The sequence below is a fragment of the Talpa europaea genome (genome assembly GCF_964194135.1).
Source record: "Talpa europaea genome assembly, chromosome: 6".
In the NCBI taxonomy this organism is placed as follows: Eukaryota; Metazoa; Chordata; class Mammalia; order Eulipotyphla; family Talpidae; genus Talpa; species Talpa europaea.
Window position 1 is genome coordinate 128,794,067 of NC_140072.1, and position 23,464 is coordinate 128,817,530.

The following is a 23,464-nucleotide window of genomic DNA, read 5'->3' on the forward strand; positions in this document are numbered from 1 at the left end:
ATTTTATAATTATACTCAAGATTTTACTTTAATGTCCAAAAGCACTTAAAATACATGAAAATGATAAGAATATTTTAGAACTATATGAAAAGGTGAAATGAGGTCCCAGGTTACTAAAAGTGTTTATAAATAATATTGCATTGGAAAAAAGCAGACCATAAACCATCACAGTATGCACAGATCAATTAAAATTACAAGAAACACGCAACAGGCATACCAAGGAGGATTTTAATTTTTAATATAGACAGTAAAGAGCTTGAGATTGCCTTTTAGCTCTTTTTGAGGAGGAAGAGACGGACTTACGATTGGACAGGACCTTTGTTGCAGGGAGGGGAAGATGCTGGCAAAACTTTATTTCTTCATCTGATGGTAGATACAGGGTGTCATCTTTGTAATTCTTGAAGCTACTGTCTATGTTTCATATACTATTCTGCATCTATTTTACCTCGCAGAAGTACAAAAACAAAATGTGAAGCTAAGTGAGATGTCCAATCTGATTTCACAGGGTAATTTAATAATGTCTGTATATGAAACCACAATGAACATTTCTGAGATATTTGGGAAAACTACATTAACAAATATGTGATTTAAAAATAAAAGTGGGGGGTGCTACCCTCCTTAAACAAACAAAAATCAGTGAAATACTCTTTGCATTAGTTATCTAGAACTCACAACAAAACACCAGACTCAGTGGATTAAAGAGCAGAAATATATTTTGCCAATTCTGGAGGCGACAAAAGTCCGAGCTCAAGGTACTGACCAGGAAGGTTTCCTAGGAAGCCTCTCCTTTCTCCATGGCTGAGAGGGGGCCTCCCTCCTGCTGTGTCCTCATACACCCCTGGGATCCCTTCATGGTACAGATTTTGTCTTCTTATAAGAAACCAATCAATTTGGATTAGGGCCCCACCCATCCTCACTTTAGCTGAATCACTCTTTTAAGTCAGTCGCATTCTGAAATCAGACCCAGTCTGCTGGGTCTTGGGGTTTCAACAAGTGGTTTGAGGGGACACAACTCAGTCGTAACATCACCCTTCACTTCACAAGCAGGACAGAAAGTGGGAGCAGAGTGAGGTGAGCCTGGCCAGGAGCTGAACACTGACAGTCACAAGACTCAGGGTCCATTACCCTCCTGTGCAAGCTTGTCATTTTCCATCCTAAGAGAGGGAGGGAAGCGGCAGGTGGGGGGAAATCCAGGTCTGTGCAGGTCTTAGAGGTTGACTGTTTGAGAAGCATGTTGGGTATTTTCTCTGTAAGAGTGACAGTCACCCAACTATAAGTGTGACCCCAATGTATGAGTAGTATATTAATATTGAAGAATAGTAAATACCTGGCTGAGGCCTCACCCCAACTTGAACTAAGAAAGAAGACAACAGGTGCCAGGCCTAGAATTTGCATTTTGAGTCACCAAGACTGGGGCAGGGCCTGTGACTCAGCATGGGGGGCATACGGAGCAGCAGACCACAGCTCGTCAGGCAGGCTCCATGCCAGGCTGCCCACCAGCCAGCTCCTCCTGTGTCTGATGCCTGAGAGATGGCAGTTCAATGCAAAGATGCAGACAGCAAGAGCCAGCTGGCCTTTGTCTACAGACCCTTTACAAAGTTAAACCCAGACCTGTGACTGACACCAGCTTCCACTGCAGCCAGAAAATGAATTGGAGACAGCTGCAGACAGATGTTGTGAGTGTGTGCCCTGGCTGGGTTCTAGCAAAAATCTGCTATCCTGAGTCAGAGCCAGGGCTGTGAGCAGGGTGATCCCCAAAGGTCGTCCCTGCCACATCACAGGAAGTGACATCACCCTGGGAGGCAAGGGCAAGGTGGTCACAGATGGCCCCTGGTTCACACAAGCCTCAGCGGCCGGCCTGCCCCACACAGGAGAAAGGTATTTACTCTCAGAGCTGCAGTTATGATTCATGAGTCATTAGTCTATACAACCTCAGCAAATATTTACATCCCCTTGGCCCTCAATAACCTCAGGGGTCCGGGGTTTACAAAACCTGCCTGCGAATATCACCCTGCTGGTCCAGTGTTTGCAGGAAGCAGATGAGAACCGTGCTTGGAGACACTTCAGTTTGCAGTGGAACTTTCCTGGGTTTAGGTTTGCTAAGCTTTAAGTTCTTCTCTATTTACACAACAGCAATAGGACGAACAGAAACACAGCCCAAATGGCAGGGGCTGGGGGAGGGAACAGCACACCCCCCTGCCTGTGGTTTCCGGGCATAAAAGGCCTGGGCACGCAGGTGATGGCCACAGAGCTCCCACTGGAGCACTCTGCGCAGAAGTGGTGCCCACTAACGGGAACCCCTGGGAGGGGCAGGCAGGCCAGTGTCCAGCAGCCGGGAGGGCCTTGTAGGGGAAAGCTCTGGAAGCTGTATTCTGGAGAGCGCGTGGCCAAAGGCCACTACAACATTCTTCAGCCCATTTCATCCATGCCGCTCCTGTGCCCCTGTCACAGGCAGGGAAGAAAATCCCTTCTTCCAGCCCAGCCTCTGCTGAAACGGCCACATCATTCATAATCAGTCATGAGGTCTATATCGGTCCTCTCCACTTGCCATGGCCTAGAAGCCCCCTGAGGCCAAGGGTGGCCCTAACATTTTTCATTTCCCCCTCAATGCCTTGTGTAACGGGAAGTAGGAGCCCCAAAAACCTAAATACTGCCCACAGAAATCACACACACAATGTGTGACCTCATTCTGCGACCTTGATAACAACAAAGGATGGCAAGCTGAGGAGATGTGTAGCCGTAGAGATTCAAGGAAGAAGCTTCGACCGCAACCCATTCATTCTCCTAACTCACAAGCCACTTACTCAGGACAAGTTTCTGAATCTGAACCTTGTTCTGAAATTTCCAAACCCTTTTTTCCCAAAGTCTCCAAACAGGGAGGACATGTGTTACCATTGTTAAACTTTTTGCGGATGATGAAGCCTCAGCTTTGAACATCTTAGGGCCTCCTGTGATGCAGGAGTAAATTTCAGGGTGCAGCTCCACCTCCCCAGCCTGGTGCAGCTCCACCTCCCCAGCCTGGTGCAGCTCCATCAATTTGGCTCAGGGGTGAAGTCCTAAAGTGAGGTCCTCTGCTGTTGCTAATTTCATGGGTCTTCACACCTCAGGCCTACCTGGGCAATTCAAGCTGTGTCTTCAATACCGGGAAGGGGTTGAAAATTACAGGAAGTAAAAGTGAAAGGCAACATGCCCACTGAGGTAGCACTTAGGGCATTTCCTTCTGTTTCACTCAGAGTTGGGGACCCTAAGACTTGAGTTTAGCACCATGGCCCCCTTGTTCTCTCCAGATGCTTCTTCCAGCTGCTCCAGGTCTACATTCCATATTTCTGGCCAATCTCCCTTCTTCTCTGGCCTAACCATTGATTTCTCTCTGTCATCACACAGCAGGTGACCCTTTATGGGGTCTTCCATTTTAATTTCTACAGTGAAGGCTCCACAAGAACATTCTGACAGAGACTTCGGCCCCTAGCCCAGGTTGGCCGACAATCCAAAGTTAGTCTTTGGCCAACGGAAGGAGATTTGGAGATGAGGAGCAATTGGTTACCCTTCTGTGATTTTACTCCAAGTGAACAAAGTAACCACCAAAGCAGCTGAGACCAGCTTCCACTTAATTTAATACAAATCATGTCAGCATCCTACAGTCTGAAGAGAAATAGGCAAAGGGTTAAATAAAGGAGTGTGAATTTGAGTTCATGTTTCTGGTAATTATCCATGAGCTAATCACTGAGATTGCCTAAGCGCCATAAACAAAACACACCAGGCCGTCTCAGCTCTGAAGAGGGAGCAAAGGCATGATTAGGAAAATCCCCAGGGTCCACACTGGCTTGGGCCATGAAACCACTGCCCGATCCAAATCCATCTTCTTTATGACCCTCCTTGCTGTCTCTCTCTCAGGCAACTGCTCAGAGCACTCAGCAGATGCAGACCTGGGCTTGGAACTCCTGTGACAAGCACAAACAACTGAACTTAAGACTCTGAGCCCAGGGTGCCATATTTTACACCCAACATTGAGAGCAGGGTCTAAAACATCAACACCAATTTAAGATGTAATCACTTTTCTGTTGTTCAGAGTTAGGGGAGACTGCGTATCAGCCAATTACAAATCATACATTTTTCTATACTACGTCAATGAGACATATTTTAGGAAAATTCCAGCTAAATCAGTTCATTCTTGGACGCATTAGGTCCATTAGGAAATGCCAACCCTCAGCCCGAATAGCTGCATATTCAGAAAGAACAAAAACATTCTTTGAAAAGCCTCTGTACACGGTCTATTAAAGGGCTTATTTGGCAGGAAATAAATCAAGAGGGAAACCTCCACAGTGAGCCTAAGCGGACCCTGGGCAAACAACTTTCTAAATCATCCGAACCATTTAAGTCATTCGATTTAAAAAGCACCTCCTATCACCACGAAAGCCCACAGAGGTGGAAAAATTAAAACAACACACAGAGATTTTGTGGGGGACTCACGGAATGAGATGTGGGAGTCGCTCTGGATGACTTGTTACACGCCCCCATGCTCACCCCAGGCCCTGGCCCACCCTGAGAGTCTGCAAGTGGCTGGTCACTCCCGTCACACCGGGCTCTGGCCCAGGGCTATGCGCTACAGATGGCCGGTCACCCCTGAGAAATGGCCTGTCATGCCCATCACCTCAGGTCCTGGCCCACCCTGAGATACTCTGCAGATGGCCAGTCCCCCCAGGCTGTGGCTCACGCTGAGACACTGCAGATGGCCTGTCACCCCACCCACTCACCACCCCCCTATCACCCCAGGCCCTGGTCTGTCCTGAGACACTGTATGGATGGACAGTCACCCCCATCACTCTAGGCCTTGACCATCCTGAGACTCTATGGGTGGCCTGTCACCAGCCCGTCATCCCAGGCTCTCTGGCCTACCCTCAATCTCTACCACCCCAGCCTGCTGAATGCCCTTTGCAAGCTAATCCAACTCCCTCTCTGCTCCTCACCCCTGCACAGAGGTCACCTAACCTCATGAGAAGGACAGAGGAATGGAGGGAGAAAACAAACCCACACACCCAGCCAGGGTCAAGAACAGGTCAAGAACAGGCAAAGGGCAACATCCCCAAGGCCTCCAAAAGCAACTTCCTCCCTCATCCCCAAGGCTGGAGAAGGAAGCCGCCCTTCAAACCCCCTCCAGCCTGGCATGCGGATTTCCCCAGCTACTCACTTTGTCTTAACCAGGGATCTCAACAACAAGGCTGCAGGGAAAAGGTGCTGTCACATCCATGAACTCCAGTGAGCTCCTTCTGTTTGTTTCGCTTCACCCTTTTCACCCCTGATGTGGCAGGGAATATTTTATTTATCTTTTTTATTAAAGTGGCACTGCATGACGACATTACGTAAGGTTCAGGTGTTCGCCGCAGGGAACCCAAGCAGCAAACAGGTCCTGAGCACCCATATGGAGCAGAGGGCTCTCCTAGGTTCTAGACCACAGACGGGGTCTCTCGTATGATGCACACACTCAGGATGGAAGGAGGGGGGGCAAGACAGGTTCCAAACACTGCAAAGCAGACTGGCCATCCAAACAGGGAGACGTGGCCGAGGGCAGAGGCAGCTGCCTGAAGAGGGGTCAAGGAGGCAAGCTCACGGAAAGCCCAAGTAAGCCCAGGGCCTGATGGAGGAGAGCAGGATCAGTGTTCCAAGCCCAGAAGAGAACGTCCAGTGCAGAAGCCCTAAAGCACTTCAGTAAATCCTGGGGTACTAAGTAAGCATCTGACTCTACTCCCAAGATCATGAATGATGTCCTGTGGGAGGGAGCAAAGGGGAGAGGAGACAGGCCTAAGGTGTTAGAGGCAAGCAACCAGCAAGGCCAACAGCTTCTCCACCCATCACCCACCACACAGGACTGACAGATAAAAGAAGCCGGAAAGAGCCGGCCCAGTCTGCAGCTGTTGAACAGCCAGAACAGTAGCCACCCCAGTAACAACTGGCCCCCAGGGGCACCTAGCTTCTCAGACACTTTCCTCCTGCATCGGGGACTCAGCAGAGCCTGGGGGAGAAGGGTGAAGGTCAAGGGCCCTTGTCTCACTCTTTCTCCCTGGGACCAGCTGTTTGTCAAGTAGCTAAGTAAGACAGAGCAAGTCCACGCCATCCTTAGGGGCCTCCCTGCATGGCCCCTTGCTCAGGATACCCCTGGTTCTAGACAGCTCTCCTGAACCCCTACCATCTCTGCTTTGTACCTCTGAACTAGGTGACTGTTTACAACTGCCTTCACTGGGGGGACTCACTCACAAGGTGGGGAGACCTCCTTCAGGGACTGCCCCTCCAGGGTTACCTCACTGGACAGCCAGTGAGAGGGGTTCCCAGGGACCGTCAACATGTCCCAGCTCCCACAGCCCCAGAGGCACCGTCATCCCAGAGGCCAGCCACCTGGCCTGCCAGGGGTCACCCCAAGGACCACACAGTGTCCCTACGGCTGTCACAGTCACCATTCAGGAAGGCCCCGGGGATGAAGAAGACCCTTAACTAAGTTAGGGACAAGCTGATTCCAGAAAATAACAGGCCGGGGTCATTTTCTAAGGATGACTGCTCAAGTGGGGAAGGAGCAGGTATTCACTAATCATTACTCTTGGGAAAGTTTAGTAAATAACCCTGCCCACGGCTCTGCCCAGGCACCAGGGCACAGGGGGGAATATGAGCTACAGCGACCATATTATCATTCAACATAGGGTACTCTTAGGTGAAAAAGGGGGTGCTGTTAATTACAGTGTGATGCAGGTATAAACCAGTACTGTCTGGGGCAATCCAAGAGTTGGAGCCACCTGCACAGATTCTTGTGGACAGCAGTAAACAGGGCTGAAGGGGGGTTTGGGCAGGAGGCACACAGTTCAACAGAACAAGGAGAAGGCCAGAGTGGCCTGGGCAATGAGCACAGAACCGGGGTCAAGGGTGGCGGGCACCCCACTCACGCTCAGCGGGAAGCACAGGGCGAGTGGTGAGAGCTGGAAGGTCCTGCTGACACCCCCTTCTACACTGTCCCCACTTGCCCTCCTCCAACACACACGGCACCACATCAGAGTTCACGTTCAACTCTTCCTTCCTGGAAACTCCGCCAGGAAGTCAATCTAATTATGTGACAGGGAGGGCCTCCCAGTGGCGCAGGGGTTGAGCGCTGGGTTGCAAAGCTGCCCGCGGCCTCTGCAGCGCCGGTTCAATCCCCGGCCACCAGCGAGGGTCCCACATGGCGCGCAGACCTCTCCTGCCGCCCGCTGCTCCCCTCAGCAGTGTATTTCGTCAGTCTGCCTGTTCTGCTCTCTGCTCTGGCTCTGGTGAATTCTCTCACCCTCTCGCACTTCTGACTGTACCCAGTGCTTGTCTAAATAAATAAAATGAATCTTTAAAAAAAAATAAATAATAAATAATAATTATGTGACAGGGAGCAACCACATAATGGCTGTGGACCAGACCCCCTGTCTGCGAGGCCTGGGACTTTCACTTGGGCTGCCTGGACCATCTCAAGGTGGAACTTTCCAAGAGAATTAGCCTGGGGTGGCAGGAGTCAGGACTGGGCCTTCCTCCGGGTGTGTCTGAAGTCGGCCAGCCGGGTTTCACCAGCTCTTGCCCTTGGACTAACCTTTTCTCTAAAGCATCCAGGGAGGCGGCAACTTACTCGCTTAGCCCTGCCCTCTGTGAAAACTCCAGTTCCCAGAAACCAAAGGGTAATCCGTCCCTCCTCCATGCTGAGAGGGCTGCGCCGCGGGACCCCTTCCTGCTGCACCTCATCCTTCCTGGAAAGGTTTCTTAGAAAATGGGCCTCCACCTTCAGGAAAGGAATTCCTCCTGCGCGGAGGAGGCAGCTGTGTGCAATTTCCCTTCAAAAAGATACCAGCTCACTTTCTGAGTAGGTCTGAGCAGAGCTGACCAAGATCCCCAGGAGACTGGAGGGGAAGGGGTCTTCACCGGCTTACTCACAGAGACCAATTTTCAATTTTCTCTTTAAACTTTTGTTGAAAGGAAAGACAAGGGCTAGTTCTGTACTTAAAAGAGATTATGAATTTGCCTGGGGACAGGCCACCTCTCTGCTGAGCTATTAAGAGCAGTAGGCTAAGGATTTGCATGGGGTTTTCCCCCAAAGCAGAATCCTCTGGAAAATGTGCCTGTGGAAGCAGAAGAGAAAGTGCAGAGCCAGAGTTTGAGTTACCACCAGGCCTGAGGTAACGCCCCCTAGGTAGTCCCCAAGACACACCCACCTGGATTTGGGGGGACAGAGGGCAACAACATGGAATGAGGTCGTTCAAGAGCAACAATTACACTTGGAGCACTGGTCCTGCTGGCCAGTCCCAGGCAGAGCATGTCCCAGGCAGAGTACGCATACCACCTGGAAGGGCTTATGGGGATGGGCTCCAGGTCTGAAGAGTCAGGGATTCTACCCGAATTCAATTGAAAATATCAGGGAGGGGCCGCCCTGGTGGTGTAGGGGTTAAAGTCTCAGCACTATCAAGCTGTCTCCAGCCACTGCAGCACAAGTTCAGGGAGCAAACCACACGGCGCAGCAGACCTCTCCTGTCTTGCCCGCTGCTCCCCTCAGCAGTGTATTTTAGTAGATCTGCCTGTTCTGCTCCCCACTCTGTCTCTGGTGACTCCTCTCACCCCCACCTCCATGCCTCTGGCCTGTACCCCAGCTCCTGTATGCATAAATAAATCTTAAAAGTAAAAATATCCGGGTAGGAGGTCTACACCAAGCAGGTTGAGTAGGGATGGCTGTGGGGTCGGACTCCTGGGGGAGCTCAGTCTCAAGGAGGACATGTTCTCACAACACAGAACAGCTATGGTCAGTGACAACTGGTAACACCAACCAAGATGGATGGGGAGCAGGAGGGGGTGCTTTAGTCCTCACTCGGGGCTGCCACAACCACCTACCTCAGACAGGACAGTTTAAACAACAGAAGTTATCCTCTCAGAGTTCTAGGGAGTGGAAATGCCGGCAGGGCCGGCCCCTTCTGAGGCATCCCTCCCCTTGCCTTCAGATGGCCGCCTTCTCCCTGTCCTCACACTGTCCTCCCTCTGCCCCCTCTTTGTCCAAATTTCCTCTTAGAAAGACACCAGACCAACCTGGGCAGGCCCACCCTATAGCCTCTTAGCCAGAGTCATCTCTTTAGAGGATTCCTCTCCGAGAATAATCACATTCTGAGGTCCTGGGGTCAGGACTTCATCCTACGGATGTGCAGACAAGACTCAGCCCACGGGGGGGGCTGATGGAAGAGGAGGTCCAGATCCACTGGACAACAAAGGGCCCGGAGTCAAGCTCTGACAGGGCTGCCTGCAGAGCAGTTGGTCTACCCCTTCACAGCACAGTAGCCTTGATTCTCCCAGCAGCAGGGGTTCTCAAACTGAGGGCTATGGCAGCCCCAAAGGCGATCTGGCAGGTCATGACCATGGTTGGCGTTTCTTTCAATGAGACAGACACTATCCCTGCAGCCCTACTTACAAGAGCCATGCCACGAAGACATGAGCTTTGTGCCCAAGGACAGACAAGCGGGCTGGCAAGATGCGGTGCACACATGCAACAGAACAGAGCTCAGCCATCGGGAAGGACGGAAGCTTGCCGTTTGCAACAACAGGGGTGGATCTGCAGGGGATGTTGCTAAGCAAATAAGTCAGGAGAAAGACAAATACCTTATGCTGTCACTTACATGCGGAATACAGAGAAACCAAACAAAGGGTCAGATAAAGCCTAGAAAGTGGATTTTAGAGATGAGGCTGCGGGGGTGGGTAAGAACAAAGTGATGATGGTGGGGGGATGGACTGTGGGTCCTCTGGTATCTGGTGGTGGGTGTGTAGTAACAACGCCTGAAGGGGAAGATCCTATACCTGTAGAACACAAATAGTGATGTAAACCAAAGTCAGCTCAATAAATTAATAATGTGAAAAAAAAAGAAAATATCAGCGTGTCGCACTGATTGTTTCATGAAATATAATACTGCATCCTGAAGCTTTTATTTTTGTTAAAAAACACATGTGAAAAGTGTGTGTGTATGTGTGTGTGTGTGTGTGTGTGTGTGTGTGTAAGACAGAATAAGACCATGTCCTGGGTGACTGTAAATTTTATGGAATAGATCAAAATGTTCAGAAATAGGTGCCTATGAAGTGGTTTTCAAACTTGAGTGTCCCCCAGAATCATGTGGCAGATTTATTAAACCAGACAGCTGGCCCCTGGCTGTAGTGTCTCACTCAGCATGTGGGGGTGGCACCCAGCCAGGACCATGCTTTTTTTCCAATAAGTTCCCTGGTAATGGGGACCCGGGACCACCTGAGAATCCCTGCAATAGCTCAGCCCTATCCAATCCAGTAGCTACTCACCACATGTGGCCTGGGTGTAGACCAGGTTTAGGAGATGGGATTTGGGGATGTGGACTGGTTAACGGGGGATTCAAACCTGAAGAATGAAGAAGATCCTCAAATCTCTTCCCTCCCTAGTTCCAAAGAGTACCAAGTTCTTGAGCAGAGAGCCTTCTTTATAGCCCTCTTAATAGTCAGAGCGAAGTCCTAACAGCCTCCTACACTCCTAAAAGGCTGCCCTCGGGGGACCTGCCCACAGTTCCTGGTTGCCCTTCCCTCTCCCCTGACCTCAGCTGGCCCCTAACCCCCTCCCTTCACTGCTGCTTCCCCTATATCTTGCTGTTAGGCGACACATCCATGGACAGAAAGGAAGTGCACAGAACTTTATTAGTTTATTTATTATACTTAAAATGCAATTCCTGGAACATACAGCAAATAGGTTTAATTTTCCCAAATTGTAGAGGAGGACATGGAAGTTCAGAGTGGCTCAGTGCCTTGCCAGTGGTCACCCAGCAAATAAGTGCAAGATCACGAACGAGGACTCAGGCCTTCTGGCTACAATTCTGAGTCTCTCCCCAGTATCCAGCTTCTCATTGGATCCTCTTGAAGGTATGGGTGTCAGAAACTCCAAATTAGAGAAACTCGGATTTAGAATTAAGTGATAATTTACCATCACTGAATAAACCTATCAAATACAAGAGGCTCCGGCAGGCAATGAGAAAGATGTAACAGACTGGTTTCTGCCTCAAAAATCTCACAGTTTCTTTTTTTTTAAGACAAAAATAGGATCTAAATAATAATCATTTTAAGGTTATAAAAAAGGCATGATGAAAGGAGGAATTCTGCAACAATCCCCACTGTCCCACCTATTCAGGGCTGATACCTTGTAGTCACTTACGGGTACCAGGTGACACCTGTTAAAAGTGCATCGTGTTTTAGAGGCCAACAAACTGCTGCTCTGAACACGGAGGATCTGCACAAATGCCACATTTGGATTCTTTGACACTGACACCCTGCCAGGCCCAGCCTGAAGTTTTAGGCCATCGGTAAATGTCCCTTCTACTATTCAAAGCAGAACAGACACCTTTCCTGCCATCTTCAGAGAGGAGTGCACACCAGCTAGCCAGGGGAGGGTGGCTTGAATAGGAGGTGTTAAAAACAAGCCACATGGGCTTATCACATAACCGCACTCACAGCTGGGCCAATAAAGCATTGCAGGAGAGACCTGCTAATCAAAGCAGTTTATTGGGAGAGCGATTTTATACTCACGAGCTTTTAACTGACTCCATTACGCTGGTCGGCTCAATCATTCTTGTCAGGCCAGGGTGAAGAAATACACACAAAGCCAGCAGGTCACTCTCCAGTGCTGGGGGGAGCTAATTCAACTCTGAGCAACTGGATATCCTATTTGGGTAAACTGAGGGCACGGCCAGCTTCAGCAAGAGGTGACGATGAGGACCCAAGAACCCAGGATTTCTAAGATCCCTGGCACAAGCAAGTGAATCCTGGAAGGGGTCTTGCTGTGTCCCCACAAGAATGAATATACCCTGTGGTGCCAGGTGGTCTCATACTTTGAGGAGCTGGGGTGGGGAAAGGGACCAGATACGCACAGAAACGTGTCTGACCTTGGGAAACTGTTCATTAGTGGTTCCTGGCCCTCGGTGTCCATCAGAAACTTACAGGACATCTCTTAAAAATATCGATGCCTGGATCCCACCCCCAGACACGGGGTTCAAATTGACCTACAGAGGGACCAGATGATTCAAACAGTGAAGGTTGACAGCACTTTAACTAGAAAGAACTTGACAAGACAGAGCTAGTGGGCTTCACAGAAATGACACACAACACTGCCCCAGAAAGAAATTTGTGAATATTCTGAGGAAAGGGAGCACCCAGAGCCAGACTGTGCTCATGAAGAGACGATCATGCCAGCTGACCTCCGTTTCTTTCCAGAATGATGACCCAGAGGATGCTGTGTTGAGCTCAATAAGAGAGATGGCACCAGTGGGCAATCGGTTGCCAATGTGTTTATTAGCAGATCAGCCACACCCGGAGGGCACCCTGGGCCGGTCCGTTCTGCCAACAGACAACAAAAGTCTTCAACAGCATCAATGAACTCAACTTTGACATCAACACAACGAACTTCACAGCAGTGCAGATGGAGATAAACCCCCTGGACTGAAATCTGCTGACCATGTGCCACGGCAGCTCAATTGCATGGACTGCTGGTGATGACCAAACGCGACCACCGGTACAGGCTAAAGGCCGGTTGCCTACTCAACCTCTCCCCTGACGTGTGCAGGCAGCTCAAACTTCACACGGTCGAGCCCAAGCTCCTGGTCTTCTCCCACACGTTCTTCCTGCAGCTTCAGCATCTCAAGGTATTGTAACAGCGTCCTAGCTGGTGCTCTGGCCGAAACCAGGCAGGCCCCCTCCATTCTCCCTGCCCCTCAAGTTCCACAGTTGTCTAGTAGCTGAGATCCCAGTTTCACTTGCCAAAAAACTGCTCCCTGAATTCAACTATGGCTACTGCCATTCCTACCACCTGGGTCAAAGCCACCATCATCTCCTACCAGGATCTGCTTCTACCCATGTCTGCCTATCATCTATTCTCAATACAGCAGCCAGACTGTCTTACTAAATCCTAAACAGACCAGTCCTTCGTCTCAAAACTTTTCCACCATCTCCACCTCACCTCGAGTAATGCTGACATCCTCCTAAGAGTCCCCAGATCTCCCACACTGGCCACACCTCAGGATGTGCAATGCCCACCCGCTCCCTCGCAGGCTCTATTCCTGCCTTGCTCCATTCCTGGTCATCCTGCCAACGGCTGTCACATCCGTCCCCGATACCACTCTTAGCCTGGCCCCCGCTTATATTCTCTCCTTAGCACTGTGACGATCTCATAGACGACTTTTTACTTATTTCTCTTGCTTAATCTTTCCTCTCTCACTAGAATTTAAATTCCCAAAGGCAGGAACTGTTGACTATTTTGCTCACGGTATCCCAAACGTTTAGAACAGGAAAGGGTAAACATTTACTGTTAAGAGCTGGATCACAGATCTTAGCGGCCTTGTGGTTCATGGTCTCTGTGGCAACTAATGGACTCTGCTGCTGTAGCCCACATACAAAAGATAAATGAAGGAGGGAAGCTGCATGGGAACAAAACTGTTATTTACCACAGCAGGTGGTGAACTTCATTTGACCTGAGGGTCATAGCTTGCCAAAGCCTGGTCCAGAACATCACCTGGAAGGCAGCGGGCACTCAGAGCTATCTATGTTTCGAGTGTTTAAACACTACCTCTGGTCAAATGAAACCTGGAATGCTATCAACACATCCAGATCTAGATGCCACATTAGAATAAAGACGTGGATTGACTAAGAGCATTCAGTGTGAGACAGGGCAAGCTAGGGTTATTAGGCAGTTTTAGGGATAGTGCAGGAGGGGACCTCTGAAAATTTTAGGGAGGCTTCAGAGATAAGGACAAGCAAGGGAAAGTAACCCATTCCATTAGGAAAAACAAACATGCCAGGACCAAGGCTGGTCCTGGTTTCCTTCAGGTGGTAAAGGGAGGCAGAGATTGGAGAAATGGAGAGTGGTTTAATTTATGGACACATTAGAAGGGCAGCTGTTTAACTTCAATGCAGGGATGCCCATCCAGAGGACTGGGCCATAAATTTAAAGATGCAACAAATGGGGAAAGAGAAAGCTGTTAGATAAGGAATGTGAAGATCCCCACTCCACTCAGTAGCAAATTAAGTGAGACAGCTGAGAACTAACCAATCACAAAGAGACTGGGGCAGCTTTAGAATAATGAGGGAAAAAAGGTCTATATTCCCTGAGACACGACTCCACTTTGGCTTCCTTGCCCCTCCCAGGCCTGGATCCCTGGCCTGGGAGTCCCACTTTATTTCTGCTCTTTTTCTCCTCAATAAACTTTTTTCTTCTAAACAAACCTGCCTCTTCTCGCTTGCTTGCCTGAGCGTCTGCAAAGTTCCTGCTGCAGCTTCCTGAGACACCAACCCGTGGGGGGTCTAGCGGCTGGGGCTCAGCGCTGCCCTGCAGCCTGGGATCCGATCCTGGCTGGGAGACTAGGTCTGACAATTCCGGTATCAAGTGCAACCATGTGGAAGAAGATCTGAAGCTGCTGATGATGGAAGGCAGCTTGGGAGACATTCTCTGCAAGACACGATTTTTAACAGACCCACAAGAGCTGTCTTAGGATATAAGGAACGTCATCACAGCCAGGGAGCAGTCAATTTGCTGTGTTTTCACCCATACACACACACACACAGAGAAAGAGAGAGAGAGAGAGAGAGAGAGAGAGAGAGAGAGAGAGAGAGAATTAAAGGGAGCTACAAGTGGGTAGAAATTTCCCAGAGAGAAAATTAACTCCACGCAACCTAATTCTAGCAGCCCGGTATGAAAACAAAACAGCAGGACAAGTGCCGCCTGCACTGAGGCTGGGGGACCCCTGTATTGGGTATAGAAGCTCTTTCCCTTCCAACCCCGAGCGAGCCTTGGGAAGCAGAGCGGGGGACAGCACTGGCCCCGGCAGGGTCAGCACAGCAGCGGCGAGGGAGCCAGGAACTGAAGGAAGGATCTAAGGCAGAAGCCACAGAAGGGCCGCAGGCGCCGCTCGCACGGAACTGGACGGGATGGGTGCCCGCTCAGGCCCCAAGCAGGCTGCGATGAAACGGGAGGAATGTGGCCTGGTAGGTCTGTGGAACACCCCAAGTGGCAGGAAGGGAATGGCAGCCAAAGTGGGGTCCAGGGCCTCCCCGGTGGCGCAGAGGTTGAGCGCTGGGTTGCGAAGCTGCCCACAGCCTCTGCAGCACCGGTTCGATCCCCGGCTGCTCCCCGGCCACAGGAGGAGGGTCCCACATGGCGCACAGACCTCTCCTGCCGCCCGCTGCTCCCCTCAGCAGTGTACTTCGGTCCTTCTGCCTGCTCTGCTCCCCGCTCTGGCTCTGGTGAATTCTCTCACCCTCCCATGCTTCTGACTGTACCCAGTGCTTGTATAAATAAATAAATAAATCTTTGGGGGGGGGGGGTAGTGGGGTCCATGTGACAGCCGATCTCCCTTCCCAAGATTCCCCTCTTGCACGAGTCTGGTCGTGTGGGAGCGAATCTCCTCCATCCGTGCCCCTCCTCGAGCCCTGCCATAGGGCACACATGGGCAGACCTCGGCAGTGGTGGGCTGCCTGCATGACCTTCACGGGCTAGCCACGCCCCAGGTGTCAGGGGCTACCACGTTGCCAAGACTCGGTCAGCCCAACCTGGGACCCAGACCTCCCTCCCGGCTGAAGACAGGGGCCTCGGGGAGAAGGCTGGAGCCGCAATATGTTAAAAGCCCAGTTTCTAAACAAGCCTGTGTGCAGTTCCTGGCCCCAACCCACCCAGAATGGACTACATAAGCATACGCATATTTGTCGGTTCTGACTAAGCCACTGAGCTCTGGAGCTTATTTTTTTAGCGGCATTATTTACAGAACTCATCCAGTGGTGGCCTCCCCCAGCAGACAGTGTGAGTTCTTTAAGAAGAGGCATGATCTTTCATTTGTCTGAATTTGAACTGGCAACATAAAGCACACAGAGCTTTGCTGGATGCTCAAAGCATAGAGGCCTCCCATTGTGCACTCAGCAGAAATGGAATTTAAGCCCTCCCCACCCCAACCCCACCCCTGCCCGCCTCCCCCAACCCTGGCCCCTCCACCCACCCAAAAGCAGACCTGAGAAAGTAGTTTCCAAACCTTTGCATCTGAATCACCCAGGAAGTCTCTTTAAGTATTCAGATTTCAGGATGCTATCTCCCCCACCCACTGAAGTAAGGACTGGGAAGTAAGGAATGGGACTCAAATCTACATTTTATAACCTATTTTGGAAGCAAATCTTGGCAATTTACAAGTGAAGATGTTAGCTTGCAGATGCTAAGTGACCAGAGATAGGGGCAAAGCTACCTTTTCATATTGACAGCTGACTCCCAGCCAGACACCATTCTAAAAGCTCTACTGGTGATTAGTTCAATCAAGACTCTCAACGACCCTATTAGGGATTCCAATGAAGATCCCCTTTTTACAGTGGAGCAACCTTGTCCTTGGTCAGGGAAGAAGCACAGCTCAGGCTATTGAACTTCAAGGGGGCACTGCCAGCTGCCTCCAGCCTGGTGCCAGAGGAGCCACAAGAGGCATCAGGCATTGCGAGCAAACCCGCAATGACGACCACCGCCCAGGGACACCCAGCTCACTCACAGGCCTTCATTGAGTCAGTCAGTACCCCAGTGCTGGCTAGAATGGTTATAGGATCTGCCTCACCTCATCACAAAAGTCCTGCTGTGTGGGAAATGATGGAAGGAGCCTCAGAAAGCAGGTCCTAAAGGATCCAGACTGCCACAGTAAAGGTCTGCTCCAGGGAGCAGAAGGAAGCTGCAGAGGATGGGACAAGTTTGTTTGACAGGAAAGACTGGTAGCAGGAAAACTCCCTGGGAAGATGAGATGCTGAGATTCTGAGCAGAGAACTGAGCAGGGCTGGAGGAACACACAAGGTCCAGGTAGAACAGGGGGGCATCTGTGCATTTTGAGAGTAATGAGGTCAAGGAAAACTAACAAGGCCATGCCCTCAGAACAGGATGGCTAACAATTTCAACAATTCTAATGCTCTGGAGGTAGAGCAACAAACAGAAGGCAAGATGCTTGCATATATAAAGAGCATCTTTTTTCACTAACATGACTTAAATGTCTGCATGACGGAGTCAGCATATTCATTTGCTTATTGGGTCAACCACAGTACCCTGTCTGATCCAGAGCCAGATGCCAGAAGCCTAAACTGGGCCTTGGCAAGTGCTTAAAGAATTAGGTGGAATCCCAGTGGGAGTGCTATGACCTCCTAGCTAGGAAACCTTCACAAGTTGTCCAACTTCTCAGGACCTGAATTTCACAGGATGCTCATAGGGTTGTTTAAGGATTAAAATGAGACAAAATAAAACTGCAAAATTTGAAGTCCACAGGAAGCATTTCAATAGGCATTAGCGATTATCAGTATTGTCATCTAAATAGATCCATCTGTGAGGCTAGCCACCTACAGAAGTGTCCGAAAGCAAATAAAAACTCAACTTCCAGGTCCCACTCAAACCTGCCCGAAATAGAACATGAGTGGGGGCCTGTATTTGTATTTTCAATAGCAGGCTAGAAAGTACTGCTGAACAGCAAACATGAACTTCAGCCTAAAAAAAAAAATAAAATGTCACCTCTACTGACTTCCCTCTTCAGTTATCTCTCTGTGTACACACAATACTGATGTTGCAGAAATAAATTCTAGCCTCTTACACAGGCAGGGGAAGAACAAGTGGTACTTAGGAATGGCAAGGTCAAGGAAAGCTTTATTACTCATGCATGAGGTCTCAGACCTGAGTAGTCCCATAAGGTCCGAGCCCTGGTCTAGAGACAAAGAGTTTCTTTTATACACAACCACTTTACATTGATAAAGTTGGTTAGTTAGCATACAAATTCTTGACACAGGAAAAGGGGAAGGATACGATCTTCCAGGATGGCCTGGGAGATCACTCAGCCTAGCAGGCTGCCGGAACTCGTTTAGATATGCTTATTGAGGAGGCAAACTTATTATTTACTTTACATTTCCAGGTCTATGACTCTTTAACAGGGAAAGATTTCTTTTTCTTAGCAGTCCCTTTCACTGATAGATATCTCAAAAGGTTCAATCTTTAAATGAACCTAAAAGGGGTCTTCCTGTCTTCAGGTGTCCCCTGGTCAGAATAACCTAATGCCTTAACTCTGGACTGGGTGAGCTGCCTTGACTACCATCTCCAGTCTCCCCCAAAGCTAAACCTGCGAAGCTTTGAGATTCACTTGCATGCAGCCACAGGAAATGTGCAGAACTGGACCTCCAAAGCCCACACCTGCCCACAGCATCTACTTTTGCCCTGTAAAACACAGAAATCCCTACGGGGGTTGAGAGCACACACAATGAGAGCCCACAGAGGCATCGTCATAGAAGGGACAGGTGTCATGCTCCATCGAGGGAAATTTCCAGAAATGACTCAGGGTGATGCTCATATTGTACACAATGCCTCCGGGTGGCACACCACACGGAGCACGAAGAACCTGGGAGATACACCAGAAGGGAAGGGGATCCACAGACCCAGGGGTCCCTTGAAAAACCCAGAGAAGCAAATAAACCACTTGCCACATCTGAACAGACCCCAGTTAACCCTTCTCTGGCTGACCAGATGCAGGACAACAAGAATAAAGACCCTAAAATTTCAAGAATAATCTATAGGAAAGAGACTTATAAATCTGTCGCATTGTTTATTTGCCTGTAAGTGTTTATTAAAGTTCCTTTTCATTAAAGTCTCCTATGTTTTGTGTTGATGCGGCGGATGGCAGAACCCACTTAGAATAGGCAGGTTTGCGGGGCTTGGGCTGCCCCTCTCCCTGTCCTATAACATAAGGACTTAATAGCAAAATTTAAGACACCTTTGGGATGTTCATACCCTCCCGAAAGCTATCACTGTTGTATAAAACTGCCCAAACTCAAAGTGAATGCTTAAGAAAGGGGAACAAGCCGAGGGCAGAGGAGGCCTGCAAAGCTGAGCCCCTCCACCTACAGCATCTGGATTTCTGACTCTTAATGAAGAATAACACAGACATTAATGTAGGAGGTATGGGAAACGGTGCCAAAAATCCCAGTTTAAAATTAAACATTTCTGGGCCTCTCTGGTGGCATAAGGGGTTAAGTCACAGCACTATGAAACTATCCGCAGCCTCTGCAGCACAAGTTCGATCCCCAGCCAGGGAGCTTCCCACATGGTGCAGCAGACCTCTCTTGAGTCACCAGCTGCTCCCCTCAGCAGTGTATTTCAGTCAATCTGCCTGTTCTGCTCCCCACTCTGTCTCAGGTGAATCCTCTCACCCTCTGCACCTTTGGTCTGCACCCCAGTTCTTAAATGTATAAATAAATAAATCTTTTTAAAAAAATAAACATTTTTGTGCATCCAGGATCAGGGGGCGAGGGACCAGCCTCTCTGCACCATGGCTGCCCACAGCCATTTGCATTTCCCCCTCAAGGCATCAGCTTCTCCAAGAACAGTCTCCAGAGAGTCTGTCTTGCCACCGCTGGCAGTTTCCACAACAGCACTTGCTTTGCACAGTGACAGTTCACCAACAGAGCAGTGGCCAGTGTAGGGGAACGGGCATTTAACCCCTCTCTGTGGGCCCCTGCCTCTGGCTCAAGCTCCTTCTCCACCCCGTAACTCTGGACAGTCCTTTGCTGCTAGCCACCCACCTGCTGGATCAAGGTAGCAGACGAATGCAGAGCCATCCCCAGGCCGACCCAGCAGAGCAGGGGAGCCGGGGAAGACCACCAGGGAGGACAGCATTGACTGGACAACCTCATGTCCTGCTGGACACCGTTCCTAAGCTACCCCACTTATTTCCAATAATGGAGAAAAAGAATTGTTCGATAAACATTGAAGAGAAAATGGGTTGTTTTGGAAAAAATGGGGCCTGTCCTATAGAAACTCTAGCTGCCTTTGTTAGAAATGAGAAGGCTGAGGGCCTCCCTGATAGTGCAAGGGGTTAAATCCGCAGCCTCTGCAGCAGAAGTTCCATCTGACCCACATGGTGCAGGAGACCCCCCCTGTCTCACCTGCTGCGCCTGTTCTGCTCCCCACTCTGTCTCTGGTGAATCCTCTCACCCCCAGCACCTCTTGCATGCATAAATAAATAAATCTTAAAAAAAAAAAAAGAAGGCTGAAAGAAAATGCATACGGAGATTTAGGTGATCCTGAGAGTTGAAAGGAAAGCTATATCACAAAGAGAAGAAACCAAAAAGAAAATCTCCATATAATAAATGATATATAAATTTAAACTGAACAAAATTAAGAAAGAAATATCTGGGGAAAATAGCATAAGCACTATTACTATTATTTCAAAGACATAAATGCCTCATAAAAACAATGTACAATCTATTGATAGACAATTCAAAGAAATACAATAGATGGTCTATAGAAACTTTTTAAAGTTCCATCTTTGTAATTAAATACATTCTAATTAAAACTTTGATATATTTAACCTATCAACTTGGAAAAGTAAATGTTATCCAGCATTGTTGACAATGAAATACGCACATCAATTGCTTTCAAGAGGGCAAGGAAATAAGCACCCAGATTGCTATCAAGAGGGCAAATTGATGCAATCCTGTTGGAAAACAATCTGGATTTTCACCAGCTGTTCTACTTTGGGGAATATGGGCAGTGCACTAAATACGGAGCAACAAAATAGATGGGCAGAGCCAGGAGTTACAACGTAACAGAGAAAAACTGGTCAACAATAAGAAGAGACTGCATTCATTGCAATCACTAAATGTTAAAAAATTATTTGATGCCATGAATAAATTTTAGCCATTCAAAACGATTTATTTAGTCTTACAGAAAAGAGAGAAAGAGAGCGCGCGCGAGTGTGCACACACGCGGCAGATGGAGGTTCAGGGGAGCACCAAAATATCAGCAGGTGACTATAGCCAACAGAAACAAAGCATCCTTATTCCTTTCTTTTTCTATCATTTTAATTTTCTTACAAAAATAGAAAAAAATGTACAATTTTCAAAACTCTGCAACAATTTTCAACTGAGTTTCCTCTTAGGCCCCAAGTCAAACTGTTCTGTAAAGGTACCAAAATCCCCAAAAGGTCAAGCTGGTAAACATTCTCCTTTGGGGAGTCAGCCAGCAGGTCCCACCTTCCGAAAGCAGATCAAATTTGAGAAGAAAAGCAAACACCCAGTGAGCAGGTGATATCCCGGTTACTCTAGGTGGGCCTAGTCTCTGCCTCCTCTGGGCCTAGCTCTCCCTGGAGGGGGTCCCTCACCTTTCCAGCCCACAGCCAGAGGGGTGCACAAGGTGATCACTATGGAACCTCTGACGTTAACATTTCTCAAACTACAGACAGTGAATATACAGGACTTCATTTGCACTTGTCGCTTTTACGTGTAACAATGCCAGTGGAGGGGTGGCTTAAAGCAGGGAGCCAGGAGCCACCTCAACACAGAGTCACCTGCCTTTAACCCCCACCGAGTTTCTTATTTTACAGAATTGGTCGGGTGCAGAAGTGGCCTTTCCAGCAGCTCCCAGGTGAGGGGGAGGCCTCCCGTCTGGGTCTGATAGTTTGAGAACAGCTACCCGCATAAGCTGGGTAATAGATACTGAAGTGCCGAGGGCACAGACTTGCCTGGGAGAACGAAGCTGTGCCTGGAATAATAACCCCAGGCCTTTAGGAACAAGGACCTAATTGGTACAGCGCAGTACAGTGGCCCAAACACAGGCCCAGGAGCCCCAGACTACCTGCTGGGAGATCCTGAGCCACCACTGTGTGACCCCAGGCAACTTGCTCAACCTCTCTGGTTTTGTGCCTTCCAGTGTAAAACAACGACTGCCTTCCCCTCCCGCAGGGAGACCAGAAATGGCACCATCCCATTTCTACCTGCATGAGCACATTTTGACACTCCACAAAGAGAAAGTGTTTAAAGAGGCCCTGGCCCTCCCAGGCGCTAGATGTTTGCCTGCTTGTTATTATTCCACAGCCACACCCACATTCCTCCTAGTACCTTCCTTTCCTTAAGGGCCACTAAGCATCAAGAAACGCTCCTACGGCCCGCACTGAAGGCATTGTGAGCAAAACAAGGGCAGGAACACTCACCCCGCGGGGTCCCCCAGGCTTCCCATAAAAAGTGGAAAATATCAGAATACGGCGTAAAGCGGAGAGGGCAGAGCTTGGGAAACAAAAGATCTAATAATCAACCAGGTGTGATGAAAACCCGCAGCCGCAGGGCCCCCTCGTTAGACGTCGCGGCTCCTGGACCGTAGCTGAGTTTACCTGTCTGAGCCACGTCTTCACCTGTGCTTCCTCCCAGCTCAGAGGCCCTGCCACGGTTGTAGGAGACACCCCTGGGGAGGACCACCTGCATCACACCTGCGTCCCTTCTCTCCAGGCTCAACACCCCGGGACCCCCCACAGGTTGCGGTGACCCCTTCCTTACAGAGATCCTCAAAGCTGGAGGTGAAAATATTCACACTAGCAAAGAGCCGGGTCAAAGACGAACTCCGGCTGTGGTTACGCGTGATCCCAGCCCAGAGCAAAAGGGGTTGGGGGGAACCCGTGTCTCCGCTCAGTCTAAAAGGACAAAGCGAGTTTGTGACCCAATGAAATCTGCCACAACGACAGACCCAGGTGCACCGTGAGACCCACGCGGGGAGAGCAACAGCCAAGGTCCTGCAGACGGACGCGCGCACCAGAGGGCGTCGTGGGGGCGCAGCTGTCACGCAGGGGACCTGGGAAGCGGGGGGACGCGGCTACGGCGAGGTGGCGCGGTCCAGGGCACCCCTGGGCTCGAGCTGCGACTGGATAAAGGACGCTGCTCAACTGCCCCCTTAGAGGAAAAGCTTCCAGAGCCGCGAATGGCTTGGGCGAGGGCGGCTCCGCGTGGGGCGCGGGGCTCGGGTCTGCTCTCGGGCGGGGCGGGGCTCCCCACCTCGCCGCGCGCGCGCTCCGCCGCCCAGGCTCCCGCTCCGGCGGCTGCGCCGGGCCCGCGAGGTGGAGGCGCCGCGAGCGAGCGCGCAGCCCGGCGTGCGCCACGGCCCGGGTGCGTCTCCGCGGCCGCCCCCCAGCCCTGCAGCCCGGCGCGCGGGGGCGCGGGCGGGGCCGCGCGGCCGACGTGGGGCGGCCCTCCCCGGCGGGAACCCGGCGGCCGCGCGGCCTCGCCCCGAGGTCCGCCCGCCACCCCCCGAGGGCGCGCGCAGCGCCGGGCGCGCGCGGGTGTCGCGGTTGGGGCGGCGCTCACCAGAAGAACACGCGCGAGCAGAGGTTGGCGTCCTGCAGCGGGTTGGGCTTCACCTCCGGGTACACCGGCAGCATCCTGCCGGCCGGGGCGCGCGCGCGGCGCCTGCAGCTCCGGGGGCGCCGGGGGGGCGCGGGGCGCGGCGGCCGCGCGCGGGGCTCGCGGGGGCCCGGCCGCTGCGCTTCCGGGAGCCGAGCGCCCGCGGCCCGCCCCGTCCCCGCCTCCCGGGCCGCCGCGGACCGAGAGCCGGACCCCGGAGCCGGTGCCGGGAGCGGCGCGCCGCGCGCGGGGCGACCCGAGGCGCGGCGCCCCGAGGCTG

General features: G+C 50.7%; 1 protein-coding gene across 3 annotated transcripts in view; it reads right to left on the reverse strand.

Moving 5' to 3' along the window:
• ABCC4 (ATP binding cassette subfamily C member 4 (PEL blood group)) overlaps positions 1-23,225 on the reverse strand; it is a gene marked incomplete at both ends in the record, with an annotated part of 194,785 nt that extends 171,560 nt beyond the window's left edge. For 2 of the 3 annotated variants that reach the window (XM_084235701.1, XM_084235700.1), the window contains one exon: positions 23,149-23,222. In XM_084235701.1, coding sequence (XP_084091827.1) covers positions 23,149-23,222 — 74 coding nt within the window. Of the gene's footprint in view, positions 1-23,148 lie in introns of all 3 variants that reach the window. The other variant, XM_084235702.1, reaches the window with a different exon arrangement.
• Positions 23,226-23,464: the final 239 nt, after the last annotated feature.